The sequence below is a fragment of the Rutidosis leptorrhynchoides genome, chromosome 5, assembly GCF_046630445.1.
Source record: "Rutidosis leptorrhynchoides isolate AG116_Rl617_1_P2 chromosome 5, CSIRO_AGI_Rlap_v1, whole genome shotgun sequence".
NCBI classification, from domain to species: Eukaryota; Viridiplantae; Streptophyta; class Magnoliopsida; order Asterales; family Asteraceae; genus Rutidosis; species Rutidosis leptorrhynchoides.
In genome coordinates this window covers 18,955,120-18,974,731 of record NC_092337.1, presented here as the reverse complement: position 1 = coordinate 18,974,731, position 19,612 = coordinate 18,955,120, and the positions used below count along the sequence as shown (strand labels likewise).

The 19,612-nt window shown below is 34.5% G+C and overlaps 1 protein-coding gene and 1 pseudogene across 1 annotated transcript; one reads left to right on the top strand and one right to left on the bottom strand.

Annotated features, from left to right (window-relative positions):
* Nucleotides 1-229: 229 nt before the first annotated feature.
* LOC139848427 (eukaryotic peptide chain release factor subunit 1-3-like) lies at nucleotides 230-15,158 on the top strand (annotated as a pseudogene).
* A 1,757-nt stretch (nucleotides 15,159-16,915) lies between these two features.
* On the bottom strand, nucleotides 16,916-18,614 carry LOC139848426 (uncharacterized). Its single transcript, XM_071838161.1, has 5 exons — nucleotides 18,549-18,614; nucleotides 18,261-18,467; nucleotides 18,028-18,126; nucleotides 17,710-17,952; nucleotides 16,916-17,260 (listed from the first exon to the last, which is right to left on the bottom strand). Exons 1-5 carry the CDS (start codon nucleotides 18,612-18,614, stop codon nucleotides 16,916-16,918), a joined length of 960 nt encoding a protein of 319 aa, XP_071694262.1.
* Nucleotides 18,615-19,612: the final 998 nt, after the last annotated feature.

Genomic DNA, 19,612 nt, shown 5'->3' with positions numbered 1-19,612 from the left:
TACTGTATTGTACAAACTGAAACCGGTGAACAAAAGTTTGTTGGATTTAAAATATGTGCATATATATTTATATATATAGTATAAAAGACAAAAGTTTGTTGGCTTAAAATATGTGTATATATAGTGTTGACTGTCGCGCCTTTTTCAACCTTACCTTGGTTCTAATATAGCCAATCGTAAATAATTTGTGACTATTTTTTGCCTTTCAGCAGATATTCACTCATTCACAATGTCGAATGGCAAAGAAACTGATAAGAACATCGAGATGTGGAAGATGAAGAAGCTTATCAAAGCATTGGAAGTTGCAAGAGGCAACGGTACCAGTATGATCTCTCTGATCATCCCTCTACGTGATCAAATATCTCGAGTCACAAACATGCTCGGTCACGAATTCTGAACCGCTTCAAACATTAAGAGCAGAGTGAACCGTCAGTCTGTTTTAGGTGCCATAACATCTGCCCAACAGAGACTAAAACTATACAACAAGGTTCCTCCAAATGGGCTAGTACTCTACACCGGAACTATACTAACTGATGATGGAAAGGAAAAAAAGGTCACATTCCACTTTGAACCGCTTAAACCCATTAACGCCTCCCTGTATCTTTGTGACAACAAGTTTCACACTGAAGCTGTAAGTCAAATGTTGGAAGATGATGATAAGTTTGGTTTCATAGTCATGGATGGTAACGGGACGCTTTTTGGGACACTGAGCGGTAACGCTAGGGAAGTTGTACACAAATTTGATGTTAATTTACTCAATAGGCACGCGTGTGGAGGGCAATCTGCTCTTAGGTTTGCGCGTCTTCGATGTAGTGACCCGAACTTTTCCATGTTTATATATATTAATTGAGATTGATATTTACATGACTAAATGTTTTCAACGTGTTAAGCAATCAAACTTTTTAAGTCTTGATTAAATGAAATAAGTTTCATATAGACAATTGATCACCCAAGTTGACCGGCGATTCACGAACGTTACAAAATTGTAAAAACTACATGTTGTGGTATATATAGACATATATATCTGGTTGACATAATATTATGATGAGTAAGTATCTCACTAAATATATTAACAATGTGTGATATACATAAGAAATGAGATTACTAAGTTAAGAAACTCGAAATGATATATATAACGATTATCGTTATGATAACGTCTATTAATATATATGTATCATATTAAGATATTGATACACTATATTTAACATGATAAAATGATATTTAAATATATCATTAAGTGTGTTAACAATGAACTACATATGTAAAAACAAGACTACTAACTCAAGAATTACGAAACGAGACTTATATGTAACGATTATCGTTGTAACGATATTTTAATGTATATATTATATTAAAAGATATTCATACATCATAATATCATGATAATATAATAATTTAACATCTCATTTGATATAATAAACATTGGGTTAACAACATTAATTGAGATCGTTAACTTAAAGGTTTCAAAACAACACTTACATGTAACGACTAACGAAGACTTAACGACTCCATTAGAATGTATATACATGTTGTGTTTTGATATGTATTCTTACACTTTTGAAAGACTTAAAGACACATATCAAAGTACTTCTACTTAACAAAAATGCTTACAATTACATCCTCGTTCAGTTTCATCAACAATTCTACTCGTATGCACCCGTATTCGTACTCGTATAATACACAGCTTTTAGATGTATGTACTATTGGTATATACACTCCAATGATCAGCTCTTAGTAGTCCATGTGAGTCACCTAATATATGTGGGAACCATCATTTGGCAACTAGCATGAAATATCTCATAAAATTACAAAAATATTAGTAATCATTCATGACTTATTTACATGAAAACAAAATTACATATCCTTTATATCTAATCCATATACCAACGACCAAAAACACCTAAAACACTTTCATTCTTCAATTTTCTTCATCTAATTGATCTCTCTCAAGTTCCATCTTCAAGTTCTAAGTGTTCTTCATAAATTCCATAAGTATGGTTTCATAAAAATCAAGAATACTACCAAGTTTGCAAGTTTACTTCCAAGCTTTCTAATCCATTCCAAGTAATCATCTAAGATCAAGGAACCTTTGTTATTTACAGTAGGTTATCTTTCTAATTCAAGATAATATTCATATTCAAACTTTGATTCAATTTCTACAACTATAACAATCTTATTTTGAGTGAAAATCTTACTTGAACTGTTTTCGTGTCATGATTCTACTTCAAGAACTTTCAAGCCATCCAAGGATCCTTTCAAGCTAGATCCATTTTTCTTATTTCCAGTAGTTTTATCCAGAAAACTTGAGGTAGTAATGATGTTCATAACATCATTCGATTCATACATATAAAGCTATCTTATTCGAAGGTTTAAACTTGTAATTACTAGAACATAGTTTAGTTAATTCTAAACTTGTTCGCAAACAAAAGTTAATCCTTATAACTTGACTTTTAAAATGAACAAAACACATGTTCTATATCTATATGATATGCTAACTTAATGATTTAAAACCTGGAAACACGATGAACACCATAAAATCGGATATACGCCGTCGTAGTGAAACCGAGGGCTGTTTTGGTTTGGATAATTACAAACTATGATAAACTTTGATTTAAAAGTTTTTCTTCTGGGAAAATGATTTTTCATATGAACATGAAACTATATCCAAAAATCTTGGTTAAACTCAAAGTGAAAGTATGTTTTTCAAAATGGTCATCAAGATGTCGTTCTTTCGACGGAAATGACTACCTCTTTAGTAATTGACATGTAACTTAAATTTCCGACTATAAACCTATACTTTTTCTGTTTGGATTCTTAAATTAGAGTTCAATATAAAACCATAGCAATTTGATTCACTCAAAACAGATTTAAAATGAAGAAGTTATGGGTAAAACAAGATTGGATATTTTTGATCTTTTTAGCTACGGAAAATGTTTAACAAATCTATACAAATCATATCCTAGCTAACTTATATTGTATTATACATGTATTCTAATATATTATGTAATATGTAATCTTGGGATACCATAGACACGTATGCAAATATTTTGACATATCATATCGACCCATGTATATATATTATTTGGAACAACCATAAACACTCTATATGCAGTAATGTTGGAGTTAGCTATACAGGGTTGAGGTTGATTCCAAAAATATATATACTTTGAGTTGTAATCTAGCCTGAGACATGTATACACTGGGTCGTGGATTGATTCAAGATAATATATATCGATTTATTTCTGTACATCTAACTGTGGACAACTAGTTGTAGGTTACTAACGTGGACAGCTGACTTAATACACTCAAATCTTTAAAACATAATAAAAATGGTTGTAATTATATTTTGATCATACTTTGATATATATGTACATATTTGTATAGGTTCGTGAATCGATCCGTGGCCAAGTCTTATTTCCGAGGAAGGAAATATCTGTGAAAGTGAGTTATAGTCCCACTTTTAAAATCTAATATTTTTGGGATGAGAATACATGCAGGTTTTATAAATGATTTACAAAATAGACACAAGTACGTGAAACTACATTCTATGGTTGAATTATCAAAATCGAATATGCCCCGTTTTATTAAGTCTGGTAATCTAAGAATTAGGGAACAGACACCCTAATTGACGCGAATCCTAAAGATAGATCTATTGGGCCTAACAAACCCCATCCAAAGTACCGGATGCTTTAGTACTTCAAAATTTATATCATATCCGAAGGGTGTCCCGGAATGATGGGGATATTCTTATATATGCATCTTGTTAATGTCGGTTACCAGGTGTTCACCATATGAATGATTTTTATCTCTATGTATGGGATGTATATTGAAATATGAAATCTTGTGGTCTATTGTTACGATTTGATATATATAGGTTAAACTTATAACTCACCAACATTTTTATTGACGTTTAAAGCATGTTTATTCTCAGGTGATTATTAAGAGCTTCCGCTGTTGCATACTAAAATAAGGACAAGATTTGGAGTCCATGCTTGTATGATATTATGTAAAAACTGCATTCAAGAAACTTATTTTTGATGTAATATATTCTTATTGTAAACCATTATGTAATGGTCGTGTGTAAACGGTATATTTTAGATTATCGTTACTTGATAATCTACGTAATACTTTTTAAACCTTTATCGATAAAATAAAGGTTATGGTTGTTTTAAAAATGAATGCAGTCTTTGAAAAACGTCTCATATAGAGGTCAAAACCTCGCGGCGAAATCAATTAATATGGAACGTTTATAATCAATATGAACGGGACATTTCAGTTGGTATCCGAGCGTTGGTCTTAGAGAACCAGAAAATTTGCATTAGTGTGTCTTATCGAGTTTGTTAAGATGCATTAGTGAGTCTGGACTTCGACCGTGTTTTCTTTAAAAATGATTGCTTAACATTTTTGCTGGAACTATATATTATTAACATGTAAATATTATGTGATATATTAATCTCTTAACATGTTTGATATTGTGTGATAGATGTCTACCTCTAGCACAAATCCCATTGACTCACCTAATAATAATGAAGAGTCGAATATATATATTGGCAAGATTCACAAGTTCCTGAAGAATCGGAAGAAGAGGAAACGGAACCGGAAGAAGAGGAACCAGAAGAAGAGGAACCAGAAGAAGAAGAGGTTCCGAAAACTACAGAAAACCGGTCAAATAAAAGAAAATCCGCAACCAATGGACCAAAGTTAATAATGGTCAATGATGTTTCCGCTAAGGAAGCAAAATATTGGGAAAATTACCAATTTTCCGATGAATCGGATCCTGATGAGGATTCCGATGATGTTATAGAAATTATCCCGACCCAATTTAATGAGGCAAAAGAAAATAATAAGGGAAAAGACATCAAAATAGAGAAATCTGATTTCGACCCCGATGAACTTTATATGTACCGTCAACACCCGTATTTTCAATATCGTGACAATAACCCGGGAACCTCTAAACAACCAGGTTTTTCTAAACCAATGTGGAAAACGACGACTCGTATTAGAGGAACATCATATATCCCTAGAAGATTAGGAAAAAGAACCAAGTTCGAAGAAGAAGAAACCAGTGATTCAGATTAGAGGGGTGTGAGTATGTTGTGTAATAAATGTATTGTAGTGTGCTTGTACTTTTATGTTCTATGTAAAAATTGCTTGTATTGTTTGTTATTACGAATCTAATCCTTGTCTATTTTACAGTATAAAAACAAAATGGACGTTAAGGGTAGACAACCGAATATTTTAGAAGACCTACCAGAGGATATGATTGAGGAAATCTTGTCTAGAGTCGGTCAGAATTCATCAGCACATTTAGTTATGGCGAAATTAACTTGTCAAACATTTGAAAGACTTTCCAGAAATGCCTTAGTTTATAAAAGGCTTTTCTTTGATAGGTGGGGTATATCACATTGGGGAGACCGTAAGTTATGCCGTATTTTCTTTAAAGCATTAAATGCGGGGAATCCAAATGCAATTTTACGCTACGGGTTAAGAACCTATTTTGACTCAACATATCCCAACATAGGATTTCGTGAATTAGAAAGAGCTTCTAACATGCAGCATAAAGAAGCATGTTATGCTTACGGGTTAGTGATGTTCGCTTCTTACCAAAGTGAGAAAAAGAACATCGGGTTGCAGCTTTTAAATAAGACCTTCCCACAAGTGACGGATTCAGTAGTTGGGGTGAGAAACAAGGTTTTTAGATTATTACGGGGCTGTTGGACATTACGAAACCCTCGTCCTTTTGACGACATTACAACATACTGCCTAGCTAATGGTCATAACGGTTATTTTCCACAAGACCAAGGATGGGAAGTCGTCTTAGTAAAACCAGAATGCATGACTTGTTTCTGGACTTATGAATTACGTGTCTTTATTTCCTTTGCTGAACAACTTGCGTATTAATTATATTTATCTTCAAAACTGTCCTGTATCATAGTGTACTATATTTCATGTTATATGTAATATAACGGAGTTGTAAGTTTGAAGAATATTTGTATGTGATATATTATTATAATCAGTTTTTCATATGGAATTGTAGTAGTTGAATTGTATATTAGCTACTAAGTATGAACTTAACGGGTAGGTAGTACCCGAATTTAAACTTATAAAATGCTAATATGAAGAAAAAGCTTTTATAAATGAGTTCATATTATGCTACGAGATACTATTGACTACTCTTAATATTCTGTATGATTAAATTGTTTCATTTGACTATTTTGAAGGAAATGGCACCGACTACTCAACACACCTTGAATATGAGCGAAGAGGAATTTCGTGCCTTTCTTGCTTCAAACATAGCCGCAGTACAGGCCGCGCTACATACCAACAATAACTCTGAATCTAGCAATACAGCTAATGGCGTAAGAAATCGTGTAGGATGCTCCTACAAGGAATTCACTACCTGCAAACCTTCAGAATTTGATGGGACCGAAGGACCAATCGGATTGAAACGGTGGACCGAGAAAGTTGAATCGGTGTTTGCCATAAGTAAGTGTGCTGAAGGAGACAAAGTGAAGTACGCTACGCATACCTTCACAGGTATTGCGTTAACATGGTAGAATACCTATCTAGAGCAAGTGGGACAAGATGCTGCTTACGCGCTACCGTGGTCAGCATTCAAGCACTTGATGAACGAGAAGTACCGTCCCAGAACCGAGGTCATTAAGCTCAAGTCAGAACTTAGAGGGCTACAAACACAGGGATTCGATATTACTTCGTACGAAAGACGATTCATAGAATTGTGCCTATTGTGTCCGAGAGCATTTGAAGATGAGGAAGAGAAGATCGACGCATTTGTGAAAGGGTTACCGGAGAGAATCCAAGAAGATATAAGTTCACATGAGCCTGCCTCTATACAAAAGGCATGTAGAATGGCTCACAAACTAGTGAACCAGATTGAGGGAAGAATTAAAGAACAGGCGGCCGAAGAGGCCAACGTGAAGTTAGTCAAAAGAAAGTGGGAGGAAAACGGTGATAAGAGTCACCAAAACAACAACAACTATCCCAACAATCGCAACATCAATCACAACTATAACAAACGGCACAACAACAACAACAACAACAACAACAACAACAACTACAATAATCATCCCAACAACAACAACAACAACAACCGCAACAACAACAACAACAATCAGAAGCAGCTATGCCAAAGGTGTGAAAAGTATCACTCGGGGTTCTGCACCAAATTTTGCAACAAGTGTAAAAGAAATGGTCATAGCGCAGCGAAGTGTGAGGTCTACGGACCAGGGTTAACAGAATGAAAGGAACAAATGGTGTCGGAACGAGTAATGGCGGAGCAAGTAGTGTCAGAGCAAGTTATGCCAATGTAGTTTGTTATAAATGTGGAAAACCAGGCCACATTATTAGAAATTGCCCGAACCAGGAGAACACGAATGGACAAGGCCGCGGAAGAGTTTTCAATATTAATGCGGCAGAGGCACAGGAAGACCCGGAGCTTGTTACGGGTACGTTTCTTATTGACAATAAATCTGCTTACGTTTTATTTGATTCGGGTGCGGATAGAAGCTATATGAGTAGAGATTTTTGTGCTAAATTAAGTTGTCCATTGACGCCATTGGATAGTAAATTTTTACTCGAATTAGCAAACGGTAAATTAATTTCAGCAGATTATATATGCCGGAATCGAGAAATTAAACTGGGTAGCGAAATATTTAAGATTGATTTGATACCAGTAGAGTTAGGGAGTTTTGATGTAATAGTTGGCATGGACTGGCTGAAGGAGATGAAATCAGAGATCGTATGTTACAAAAATGCAATTTGCATTGTACGAGAAGAAGGAGAACCCTTAATGGTGCACGGAGAAAAGGGCAACACGAAGCTACATCTTATTAGTAATTTGAAGGCACAAAAACTAATAAGAAAAGGTTGCTATGCTGTTCTAGCACACGTCGAGAAAGTACAAACTGAAGAAAAGAGCATCAATGATGTTCCCGTCGCAAAAGAATTTCCCGATGTATTTCCGAAAGAATTACCGGGACTACCTCCACATCGATCTGTTGAATTTGAAATAGATCTTGTACCAGGAGCTGCAACAATAGCTCGTGCTCCTTACAGACTCGTACCCAGCGAGATGAAAGAACTGCAAAGCCAACTGCAAGAACTATTAGAACGTGGTTTCATTCGACCAAGCACATCACCATGGGGAGCTCCTGTTTTGTTTGTCAAGAAGAAGGATGGAACATTTAGGTTGTGTATTGACTACAGAGAGTTGAATAAACTTACCATCAAAAACCGTTATCCACTGCCGAGAATTGATGACTTATTTGATCAACTACAAGGCTCGTCGGTTTATTCGAAAATCGATTTACGTTCTGGATATCATCAAATGCGGGTAAAGGAGGATGATATTCCAAAAACTGCTTTTAGGACGCGTTATGGTCATTACGAGTTTATGGTTATGCCGTTTGGATTGACTAACGCACCAGCTGTGTTCATGGACCTTATGAACCGAGTGTGTGAGCCATATCTTGACAAGTTTGTCATTGTTTTCATAGATGACATTCTTATTTACTCAAAGAATGATCAAGAGCACGAAGAACATTTGAGAAAAGTGCTAGAAGTATTGAGGAAAGAAAAACTGTACGCTAAGTTTTCAAAGTGTGCATTTTGGTTGGAAGAAGTTCAATTCCTCGGTCACATAGTGAACAAAGAAGGTATCCAGGTGGACCCAGCAAAGATCGAAACCGTTGAAAAGTGGGAAACCCCAAAAACTCCGAAGCATATACGTCAATTTTTAGGATTGGCTGGTTACTACAGAAGATTCATCCAAGGTTTCTCCAAAATAGCAAAACCCTTGACTGCATTAACGCATAAAGGGAAGAAATTTGAATGGAAGGATGAACAAGAGAAGGCGTTTCAGTTATTGAAGAAAAAGCTAACTACGGCACCTATATTGTCATTACCTGAAGGGAATGATGATTTTGTGATTTATTGTGACGCATCAAAGCAAGGTCTCGGTTGTGTATTAATGCAACGAACGAAGGTGATTGCTTATGCGTCTAGACAATTGAAAATTCACGAGAAAAATTATACAACTCACGATTTGGAATTGGGTGCTGTTGTTTTTGCATTAAAGACTTGGAGGCATTATTTATATGGGGTCAAAAGTATTATATATACCGACTACAAAAGTCTCCAACATATATTTAATCAGAAACAACTGAATATGAGACAACGCAGGTGGATTGAACTGTTGAATGACTATGATTTTGAGATTCGATACCTCCCGGGGAAGGCGAATGTGGTAGCCGACGCTTTGAGTAGAAAGGACAGAGAACCTATACGGGTAAAAGCTATAAATATAATTATTCGTACTAACCTTACTACTCAAATAAAGGAGGCGCAACAGGGGGTTGTAAAAGAAGGAAAGTTGAAGAATGAGATACCCAAAGGATCAGAGAAACATCTTAATATTCGGGAAGACGGAACCCGATATAGGGCTGATAGAATTTGGGTACCAAGGTTTGGAGATGTGAAAGAAATGGTACTTAAAGAAGCACACAAAACCAGATATTCAATACATCCCGGAGCGGGGAAGATGTATAAAGATCTCAAGAAACACTTTTGGTGGCCGGGTATGAAAGCCGATATTGCTAAATATGTAGGAGAATGTTTGACGTGTTCTAAGGTTAAAGCTGAACATCAGAAACCATCAGGTCTACTACAACAACCTGAAATCCCGGAATGGAAATAGGAAAACATTACCATGGATTTCATTACTAAATTGCCAAGGACTGCAAGTGGTTATGATACTATTTGGGTAATAGTTGATCGTCTCACCAAGTCAGCACACTTCCTGCCAATGAGAGAAGATGACAAAATGGAGAAGTTGGCGCGATTGTATTTGAAGGAGGTTGTCTCCAGACATGGAATACCCGTCTCTATTATCTCTGATAGGGATGGTAGATTTGTTTTAAGGTTCTGGTAGACATTGCAACAAGCATTGGGGACTCGTCTAGACATGAGTACTGCCTATCATCCACAAACTGATGGGCAGAGTGAAAGGACGATACAAACGCTTGAAGACATGCTACGAGCATGTGTTATTGATTTCGGAAACAGTTGGGATTGACACCTACCGTTAGCAGAATTTTCCTACAACAACAGTTATCATTCTAGTATTGAGATGGCGCCGTTTGAGGCACTTTATGGTAGAAAGTGCAGGTCTCCGATTTGTTGGAATGAAGTGGGGGATAGACAGATTACGGGTCCGGAGATAATACAAGAAACTACCGAGAAAATCATCCAAATTCAACAACGATTGAAAACCGCCCAGAGTCGACAAAAGAGCTACGCGGACAGTAAAAGAAAGGATATAGAGTTTGAAATTGGAGAAATGGTCATGCTTAAGGTTTCACCTTGGAAAGGCGTTGTTCGATTTGGTAAACGGGGGAAATTAAATTCAAGGTACATTGGACCATTCAAGATTATAGATCGTGTCGGACCAGTAGCTTACCAACTGGAGCTACCTCAACAACTCGCGGCTGTACATAACACTTTCCACATCTCGAATTTGAAGAAATATTTTGCTAAAGAAGATCTCACTATTCCGTTGGACGAAATCCAAATCAATGAAAAACTTCAATTCATTGAAGAACCCGTAGAAATAATGGATCGTGAGGTTAAGAGACTTAAGCAAAACAAGATACTGATTGTTAAGGTTCGATGGAATGCTCGTAGAGGACCCAAGTTCACCTGAGAGTGTAAAGATCAGATGAAGAAGAAATACCCGCATCTATTTCCAGAAGATTCGTCAACACCTTCAACAGCTTAAAATTTCGGGACGAAATTTATTTAACGGGTAGGTACTGTAGTGACCCGAACTTTTCCATGTTTATATATATTAATTGAGATTGATATTTACATGACTAAATGTTTTCAACATGTTAAGCAATCAAACTTGTTAAGACTTGATTAAATGAAATAAGTTTCATATAGACAATTAATCACCCAAGTTGACCGGCGATTCACGAACGTTACAAAATTATAAAAACTACATGTTGTGGTATATATAGACATATATATCTGGTTGACATAAGATTATGATGAGTAAGTATCTCACTAAATATATTAACAATGTGTGATATACATAAGAAATGAGATTACTAAGTTAAGAAACTCGAAATGATATATATAACGATTATCGTTATGATAACGTCTACTAAATACATATGTATCATATTAAGATATTGATACACTATATTTAACATGATAAAATGATATTTAAATATATCATTAAGTGTGTTAACAATGAACTACATATGTAAAAACAAGATTACTAACTCAAGAATTACGAAACGAGACTTATATGTAACGATTATCGTTGTAACGATATTTTAATGTATATATCATATTAAAAGATATTCATACATCATAATATCATGATAATATAATAATTTAACATCTCATTTGATATAATAAACATTGGGTTAACAACATTAATTGAGATTGTTAACTTACAGGTTTCAAAACAACACTTACATGTAACGACTAACGAAGACTTAACGACTCCATTAGAATGTATATACATGTTGTGTTTTGATATATATTCTTACACTTTTGAAAGACTTCAAGACACATATCAAAGTACTTCTACATAACAAAAATTCTTACAATTACATTCTCGTTCAGTTTCATCAACAATTCTACTCGTATGCACCCGTATTCGTACTCGTACAACACACAGCTTTTAGATGTATGTACTATTGGTATATACACTCCAATGATCAGCTCTTAGAAGCCCATGTGAGTCACCTAACACATGTGGGAACCATCATTTGGCAACTAGCATGAAATATCTCATAAAATTACAAAAATATTAGTAATCATTCATGACTTATTTACATGAAAATAAAATTACATATCCTTTATATCTAATCCATATACCAAGGACCAAAAACACCTACAAACACTTTCATTCTTCAATTTTCTTCATCTAATTGATCTCTCTCAAGTTCCATCTTCAAGTTCTAAGTGTTCTTCATAAATTCCATAAGTATAGTTTCATAAAAATCAAGAATACTACCAAGTTTGCAAGTTTACTTCCAAGCTTTCTAATCCATTCCAAGTAATCATCTAAGATCAAGGAACCTTTGTTATTTACAGTAGGTTATCTTTCTAATTCAAGGTAATATTCATATTCAAACTTTGATTCAATTTCTACAACTATAACAATCTTATTTTGAGTGAAAATCTTACTTGAACTGTTTTCGTGTCATGATTCTGCTTCAAGAACTTTCAAGCCATCCAAGGATCCTTTGAAGCTAGATCCATTTTTCTTATTTCCAGTAGTTTTATCCAGAAAACTTGAGGTAGTAATTATGTTCATAACATCATTCGAATCATACTTATAAAGCTATCTTATTCGAAGGTTTAAACTTGTAATCACTAGAACATAGTTTAGTTAATTCTAAACTTGTTCGCAAACAAAAGTTAATCCTTCTAACTTGACTTTTAAAATCAACTAAACACATGTTCTATATCTATATGATATGCTAACTTAATGATTTAAAACCTGAAAACACGATGAACACCATAAAATCGGATATACGCCGTCGTAGTGAAACCGAGGGCTGTTTTGGTTTGGATAATTAAAAACTATGATAAACTTTGATTTAAAAGTTGTTCTTCTGGGAAAATGATTTTTCATATGAACATGAAACTATATCCAAAAATCTTGGTTAAACTCAAAGTGAAAGTATGTTTTTCAAAATGGTCATCAAGATGTCGTTCTTTCGACGGAAATGACTACCTCTTTAGTAATTGACATGTAACTTAAATTTCCGACTATAAACCTATACTTTTTCTGTTTGGATTCTTAAATTAGAGTTCAATATGAAACCATAGCAATTTGATTCACTCAAAACGGATTTAAAATGAAGAAGTTATGGGTAAAACAAGATTGGATATTTTTGATCTTTTTAGCTACGGGAAATGTTTAACAAATCTATACAAATCATATCCTAGCTAACTTATATTGTATTATACATGTATTCTAATATATTATGTAATTTTGGGATACCATAGACACGTATGCAAATGTTTTGACATATCATATCGACCCATGTATATATATTATTTGGAACAACCATAGACACTCTATATGCAGTAATGTTGGAGTTAGCTATACAGGGTTGAGGTTGATTCCAAAAATATATATACTTTGAGTTGTGACACTGGGTCGTGAATTGATTAAAGATAATATATATGGATTTATTTCTGTACATCTAACTGTGGACAGCTAGTTGTAGGTTACTAACGAGGACAGCTGACTTAATACACTCAAATCTTTAAAACATAATAAAAATGGTTGTAATTATATTTTGATCATACTTTGATATATATGTACATATTTGTATAGGTTCGTGAATCGATCCGTGGCCAAGTCTTATTTCTGAGGAAGGAAATATCTGTGAAAGTGAGTTATAGTCCCACTTTTAAAATCTAATATTTTTGGGATGAGAATACATGCAGGTTTTATAAATGATTTATAAAATAGACACAAGTACGTGAAACTACATTCTATGGTTGAATTATCGAAATCGAATATGCCCCTTTTTATTAAGTCTGGTAATCTAAGAATTAGGGAACAGACACCCTAATTGACGTGAATCCTAAAGATAGATCTATTGGGCCTAACAAACCCCATCCAAAGTACCGGATGCTTTAGTACTTCGAAATTTATATCATATCCGAAGGGTGTCCCGGAATGATGGGGATATTCTTATATATGCATCTTGTTAATGTCGGTTACCAGGTGTTCACCATATGAATGATTTTTATCTCTATGTATGGGATGTATATTGAAATATGAAATCTTGTGGTCTATTGTTACGATTTGATATATATATATATATATATATATATATATATATATATATAGGTTAAACCTATAACTCACCAACATTTTTGTTGACGTTTAAAGCATGTTTATTCTCAGGTGATTATTAAGAGCTTTCGCTGTTGTATACTAAAATAAGGACAAGATTTGGAGTCCATGCTTGTATGATATTATGTAAAAACTGCATTCAAGAAACTTATTTTTGATGTAATATATTCTTATTGTGAACCATTATGTAATGGTCGTGTGTAAACGGTATATTTTAGATTATCATTACTTGATAATGTATGTAATGTTTTTTAAACCTTTATCGATAAAATATAGGTTATGGTTGTTTTAAAAATGAATGCAGTCTTTGAAAAACGTCTCATATAGAGGTCAAAACCTCGCGGCGAAATCAATTAATATGGAACGTTTATAATCAATATGAATGGGACATTTCAGTCGAATGGAGAAACGTCACAATTACGTAAGGAAGATTGCTGAGCTGGCAACACAGTTTTACATAAATCCCGCCACTAGTCAACCGAATGTTTCTGGACTTGTTCTTGCTGGTTGTGGTGATTTTAAAACCGAGCTTAGTCAGTCTGACATGTTTGATCCTCGTCTTAAAGCTAAAATCTTGAAAGTTGTAGATGTGGCTTATGGTGGTGCGAATGGCTTCAATCAGGCTATTGATCTGTCTTCCGAAATTTTGGGTAATGTGAGGTTTATACAAGAGAAACGTTTGATCGGGAAATATCTTGAACATATTAATCGGGATACTGGGAAATATGTATTTGGTGTTGAAGACACTTTGAAAGCTTTAGAGATGGGTGCGGTTGAAATTCTTATCGTGTGGGAAAATCTTGATATCAATCGTTTTGTGCTAAAAAATAGCGACACGGGTGAAATTATCATAAAGCACTTGAACAAGGACCAGGAAGGTGATCGAAGTAACTTTAGAGATGCGGTCACGAATGCTGAGCTGGAAGTTCAGGAGAAGTTGTCTCTGCTCGAGTGGTTTGCTAACGAGTATAAGAACTTTGGGTGCACGCTTAAATTGGTGAGTAACAATTCGCAAGAGGGTTCGCAGTTTTGTAGGGGTTTCGGTGGAATTGGTGGCATACTTCGATACCAGCTTGATATTCGGTTGTTTGATGAGCTTTTGGATGATGAGGAAATTTATGATTCGTTTGATGAGCTTTCGGATGATGTTGAAATTTATGACCAGCTGGCAGTGCAGGGGGATGGGGCCCAAAGCCTGCACCAAGGCACTCTCCAAGAACCGTATCCAGCTTCAAGGAGTTCTAATTAAAAAGGTTAGTGACAACAGATTTAATTTTTTCATAGTGTTATTATTGTAATTTAATTTGTTTTCGTGTTTTATAATGTTGTGGTGTATCAGGTGGAATAAACGAGGATGATAGATCATGTCTTATCTCCCCCAACTAGAAGCGGTTGAGCTTTTTGTGAAGCGTTTCAGTAAACACTTTATTATGGATCTGTGCTTTGAGCTTTGGCTTGTGAAACTAGGAGCGGTTGAGCGTGTTTTGTGACATATTGGTCTTAATTTTGATTGCTTGGATTATGAGTTTTTTTTTTCTTTTTATCAAGTACTTGAATCTTGTTGAAGAAAATGTAGAAAACATTTGGTTCTGTTTTGCTTGGTTCTGTTTGTTTGATGGTTATGCTTAAAGATTTATATTGTTTTTGTGTTTGGTATACTATCCATTTTTAATCAAGTAAAGTATATAAAATGTTATGGGTCCTTGTTTAATCTAGTTTTTTAGTAGTTGACTTTATTAAGCATTGGGTTTGACCTTTCGTTGTTAACATATACGGAGTATCATTCTTAAACAACAAAAACATTTACACTTTTCTATAAATTGTGATATTGAACAGTTAAGTTGAAGCTGTTGTGTACTTACATATCTCCAATATGTCCAAGAATGTAGGGATGTTATTTATGTGCAAGCTAAAATGGGTGGGGTCAGGTCATGTCGACCCACAATCACTTCATCTTTTCTTCACTTTTATAAAAGACAATTTTGTCTTTAGTCCTTCAACTTTGTACTAAACGGCGTGGATGACCTTAAACTACTTTTTTAACTTCGTTACCTCGAACTTTTACGATATTTTACAGATGACCTTTGGTGCTAACGAAAGTTAATTTATGGCGTTTTAAATTAATAACGCGAGGGTATTTTAGTCCATGTACGTATGCATAAACATCAACAAGAGGCATTTTATATAAATGGGATTACTACACCTCCAATTGGGGAATCATGCTAAAAATGGAGATGGTCACAAATGATGGGGCTTACAAAACTGATCATTCAGGGGGTTCTCAACGTGAAAAAATTACAGAAAGTCTAATAAAACTCGATGACGATAATTGTAATAGGGAGATCCTAACAAATTAAGAATTGGAAACAAAACAACAACAAAAAATTTACAGAAAAATTAAGAACATTTATCGTTTTTGACACTAATGTAACTTTCGTTAGCATCAAGGTTATTCGTGAGATACTATAAAATGTCGAGGTCAACGAAGTCAAAAAAATAGTTTAAGGTCATCCACGCCGTTTGGTACAAAGTTGAAGGACCAATGGCGAAATTTTGTCTTTATAGAATACTACTAATGCTTTTCTAAAGTAAATTAGCAAGCTACATTGCTACAATAAATAAAGGATAAAAGAAGATTTGATGCGTTCGTATGTGTCACTTTTAACCTGTTTGACCAACCTGTTCAGGTTTTTTGTACCCATCTTGGCCCTTTTAATTCAAAGATGAATCCAACTGCCTAGCCTTGCATAATGAAAGCGAGCAACTTTATGAGCGAATGTAAACAATATATCTTTAATTTCGTATTCCAGTTGTAATGTCTCTATAATACTATAACTTGATCCATTCATACCAATGGGACAAACGTTATTTGTTTCATCACGGTCAAATCATGATCCAATAAAGATGCAAACTTTCTTGCATCATTCAAAACATTAATACATATATATGCAAAACCGAACTTTCGTGCTCAATTACCTTAAACATTTGTGAAAGAAGAATGTTCAATTAGGCCCCCTCAATCTTTCGAGCCTCAGCCAACATTTCTTCTTCATTAACTCCGTTAACATATTTTGTATCCGTTGCTCTTTCAGCTTCGGGATTAGGGTTAGGATCAGGATTAGGCTCGGGGATGTTTTGTCCTCCATGAAGAGCAACCCTCTTTAAATCATCATCTTTCATTGTCTCTGCATATTTTTTGATCTCAAAACCTTCTTCGCCTTTTCCACCAAATGCAGACTCGAGTTCATCCATGCAAAATAAGTTTTCCATAATGGTTTTAGTATTAGGATCATCAGAGTATACAAATTTCACTTTGTTTGCAGTCTTGGGCTCTAGAAAAGGCTTCACCACCTATAACAAAACCATTTTTAGATGAAGGATATAGTTGACTTTTGAGGTCAAACATGTCAATTTGATGTTTTCTAACTACTGTCTTGACAGTTTAACTTCTTTCTAACAGCCTAACTTCTAATTACATTGAGGTTAGTACATTTTAGATCTTTGAGTACGGTTTCCTTTTTCGTTTCTTCAAACTGCAAATATCTAAACTTACACAGTGTTGCTATTCTGAAAATAATGTATTTAAGAAAAGTTTGATAAACTAAATTAAACATTTCGAGACACTTAAACATTTAAAGAAACTGAAAAACTGTTATAGGTTACAGAAATTCCATATCTACTTTGAATTTCCAAAGTACCAGTTTTGACTTCAGAAGTCAAAGTGTACCCTCTGTGTTTCTTACATTTGGGTCTAATTATGACTAATGAGGTGTAAGAGATGATATAGCTTGTGTGCATACCTTATAAAACGGTTCAAAGAACTTAGGTGGGTTGTAAAGAATGGCTAAACCGAGCCTCTCTGGATATTGTTCTTGTAAAATAAAAGCCGTCTCCTTTGTCGATTTTATCGATATATTAGACAACTTAAATTCATGAAAATCAATCAACCATATCATTTGTTCTTGATCTACAGGCAAATTCAATATAGCATTCTCCATGCAATACACCAAGTACTTTACTTGTCCTTTTATTGACGTTGAGTTCTGTACTTTTAAACAAGTTTCAGTTTAAACACTACAAAAATAGACCTTTTACTGTCATATTTGCTAAATATAAACCTGGAATCTAGGTCTCATAACAAGAACAACCCTCCCATTTTTGTCCTTATAACTCGACCTGTAAATTTTCCCAGTTTCAGCCTCTGCAGCAACGTGTTCCTGAATCCAACAAACATAAAGAAAAGTAATGAACTTTACATTAGCAATCTGATAAATTGATTGTTTTTTTATCAGTTTGAAACATTTTATAGAAAAAGAATGAAACTTTTTTAAACTGTTTGGTTAAAGCTTACCCACAGAATCTGTTCAGGTTTATAGTTAATTCTCCAAACCAAAGATGATTCGAGCATTTTTATAGCTTTTTTAACGTTCCAATTTCGTGCTCTTAAATATCTTGCTACTGATGCATCAGAACAATAACGAGAAAACTGGTCAGGGGTGTGCGATTTCATCTTCTCAAGTGATTTGAGGTTTTTAATCGTCTCGCGCACCTCATTGATCTGAAATAAACGTTATTCGTGTCAACTTTTGATTATGCTAAACATGAGTAGTTATTGTATTACTTAATGCATTATGCAAACCATTTTTTGTTGATCATCTGAGGTTAATGGGCCATTCGAGTTTGATTTCTTTAACTGTTGATTCATAACTCAATAACAGGTCCTGCAAATTTAGTACAGAGTATGAAGAAAACCAAAACATTAATAAAATGATTCATGATTCATCATTTGTATAAAAATTTAACATCCTTTGCCAAAATGGGCAATTATTCACAAGCTCTGGATATCATTTTTATATAAAAATACTTAATATTATTATTTCGATTGCTCGATCGGTTAACCACTTGATACGCATCCATATACTGACCGAAATTCAACGTGTTTACATCAAATTCCATTTATAATCATGAATTGAGTGAAAAGCTCTTATCTTTTTAAATAAATAATGACAGGTACCAATATTTGGAACTGCATATTGCTAAAGTTTTTATAAGTCAAATACGTGCATTGCATATGCTTTTACAAATGCAAATAGAGCCGTATACACGTGTTACAAAAAAACTGAAACATAGTATGTCTAACACTTGAAAAATTTTCAGGGTGACGCAATCCAAGCAGACATGGACGTTTCAGACATCTGACACTTTTCAATTCAAAATTTGATCTAGGGAAGGCGTATTGAATCAGAGATTTCGTATGTGAACCAGCAATACCCCATCAGAGACCAACTTCAGAATCTGGAGCCCCAAAAATTCGGACACATTTCCCAATCCGTTACTTCAGAATCATAACATATGACCAACTCGAGTCTGGAGCCCCAAAATTTCCAACTGTCACACATCCGAGGACCTCCACCAGTCCTCACAGGTGCTCTCTATCACCACACCATATATAACTATGTATAGAAAAGACCACTAACCAAATTCCCACCCCAAAAACAGATTACATTAGAGCGATAAGGTGGGTCGGAGAGATCACTCCTCCACAAAACATAAGCACAACTCAAAGGCGAAAACACAAAATCGAAATCATCAACCACAGGTAAATAAAGAAAAAAGTTGTTTTATATATTGTCTTTCAGATACAAGCATAATTGTATTATGAATTTTCATACATGCCACAAGTTACTAGGATTATCAAACGCA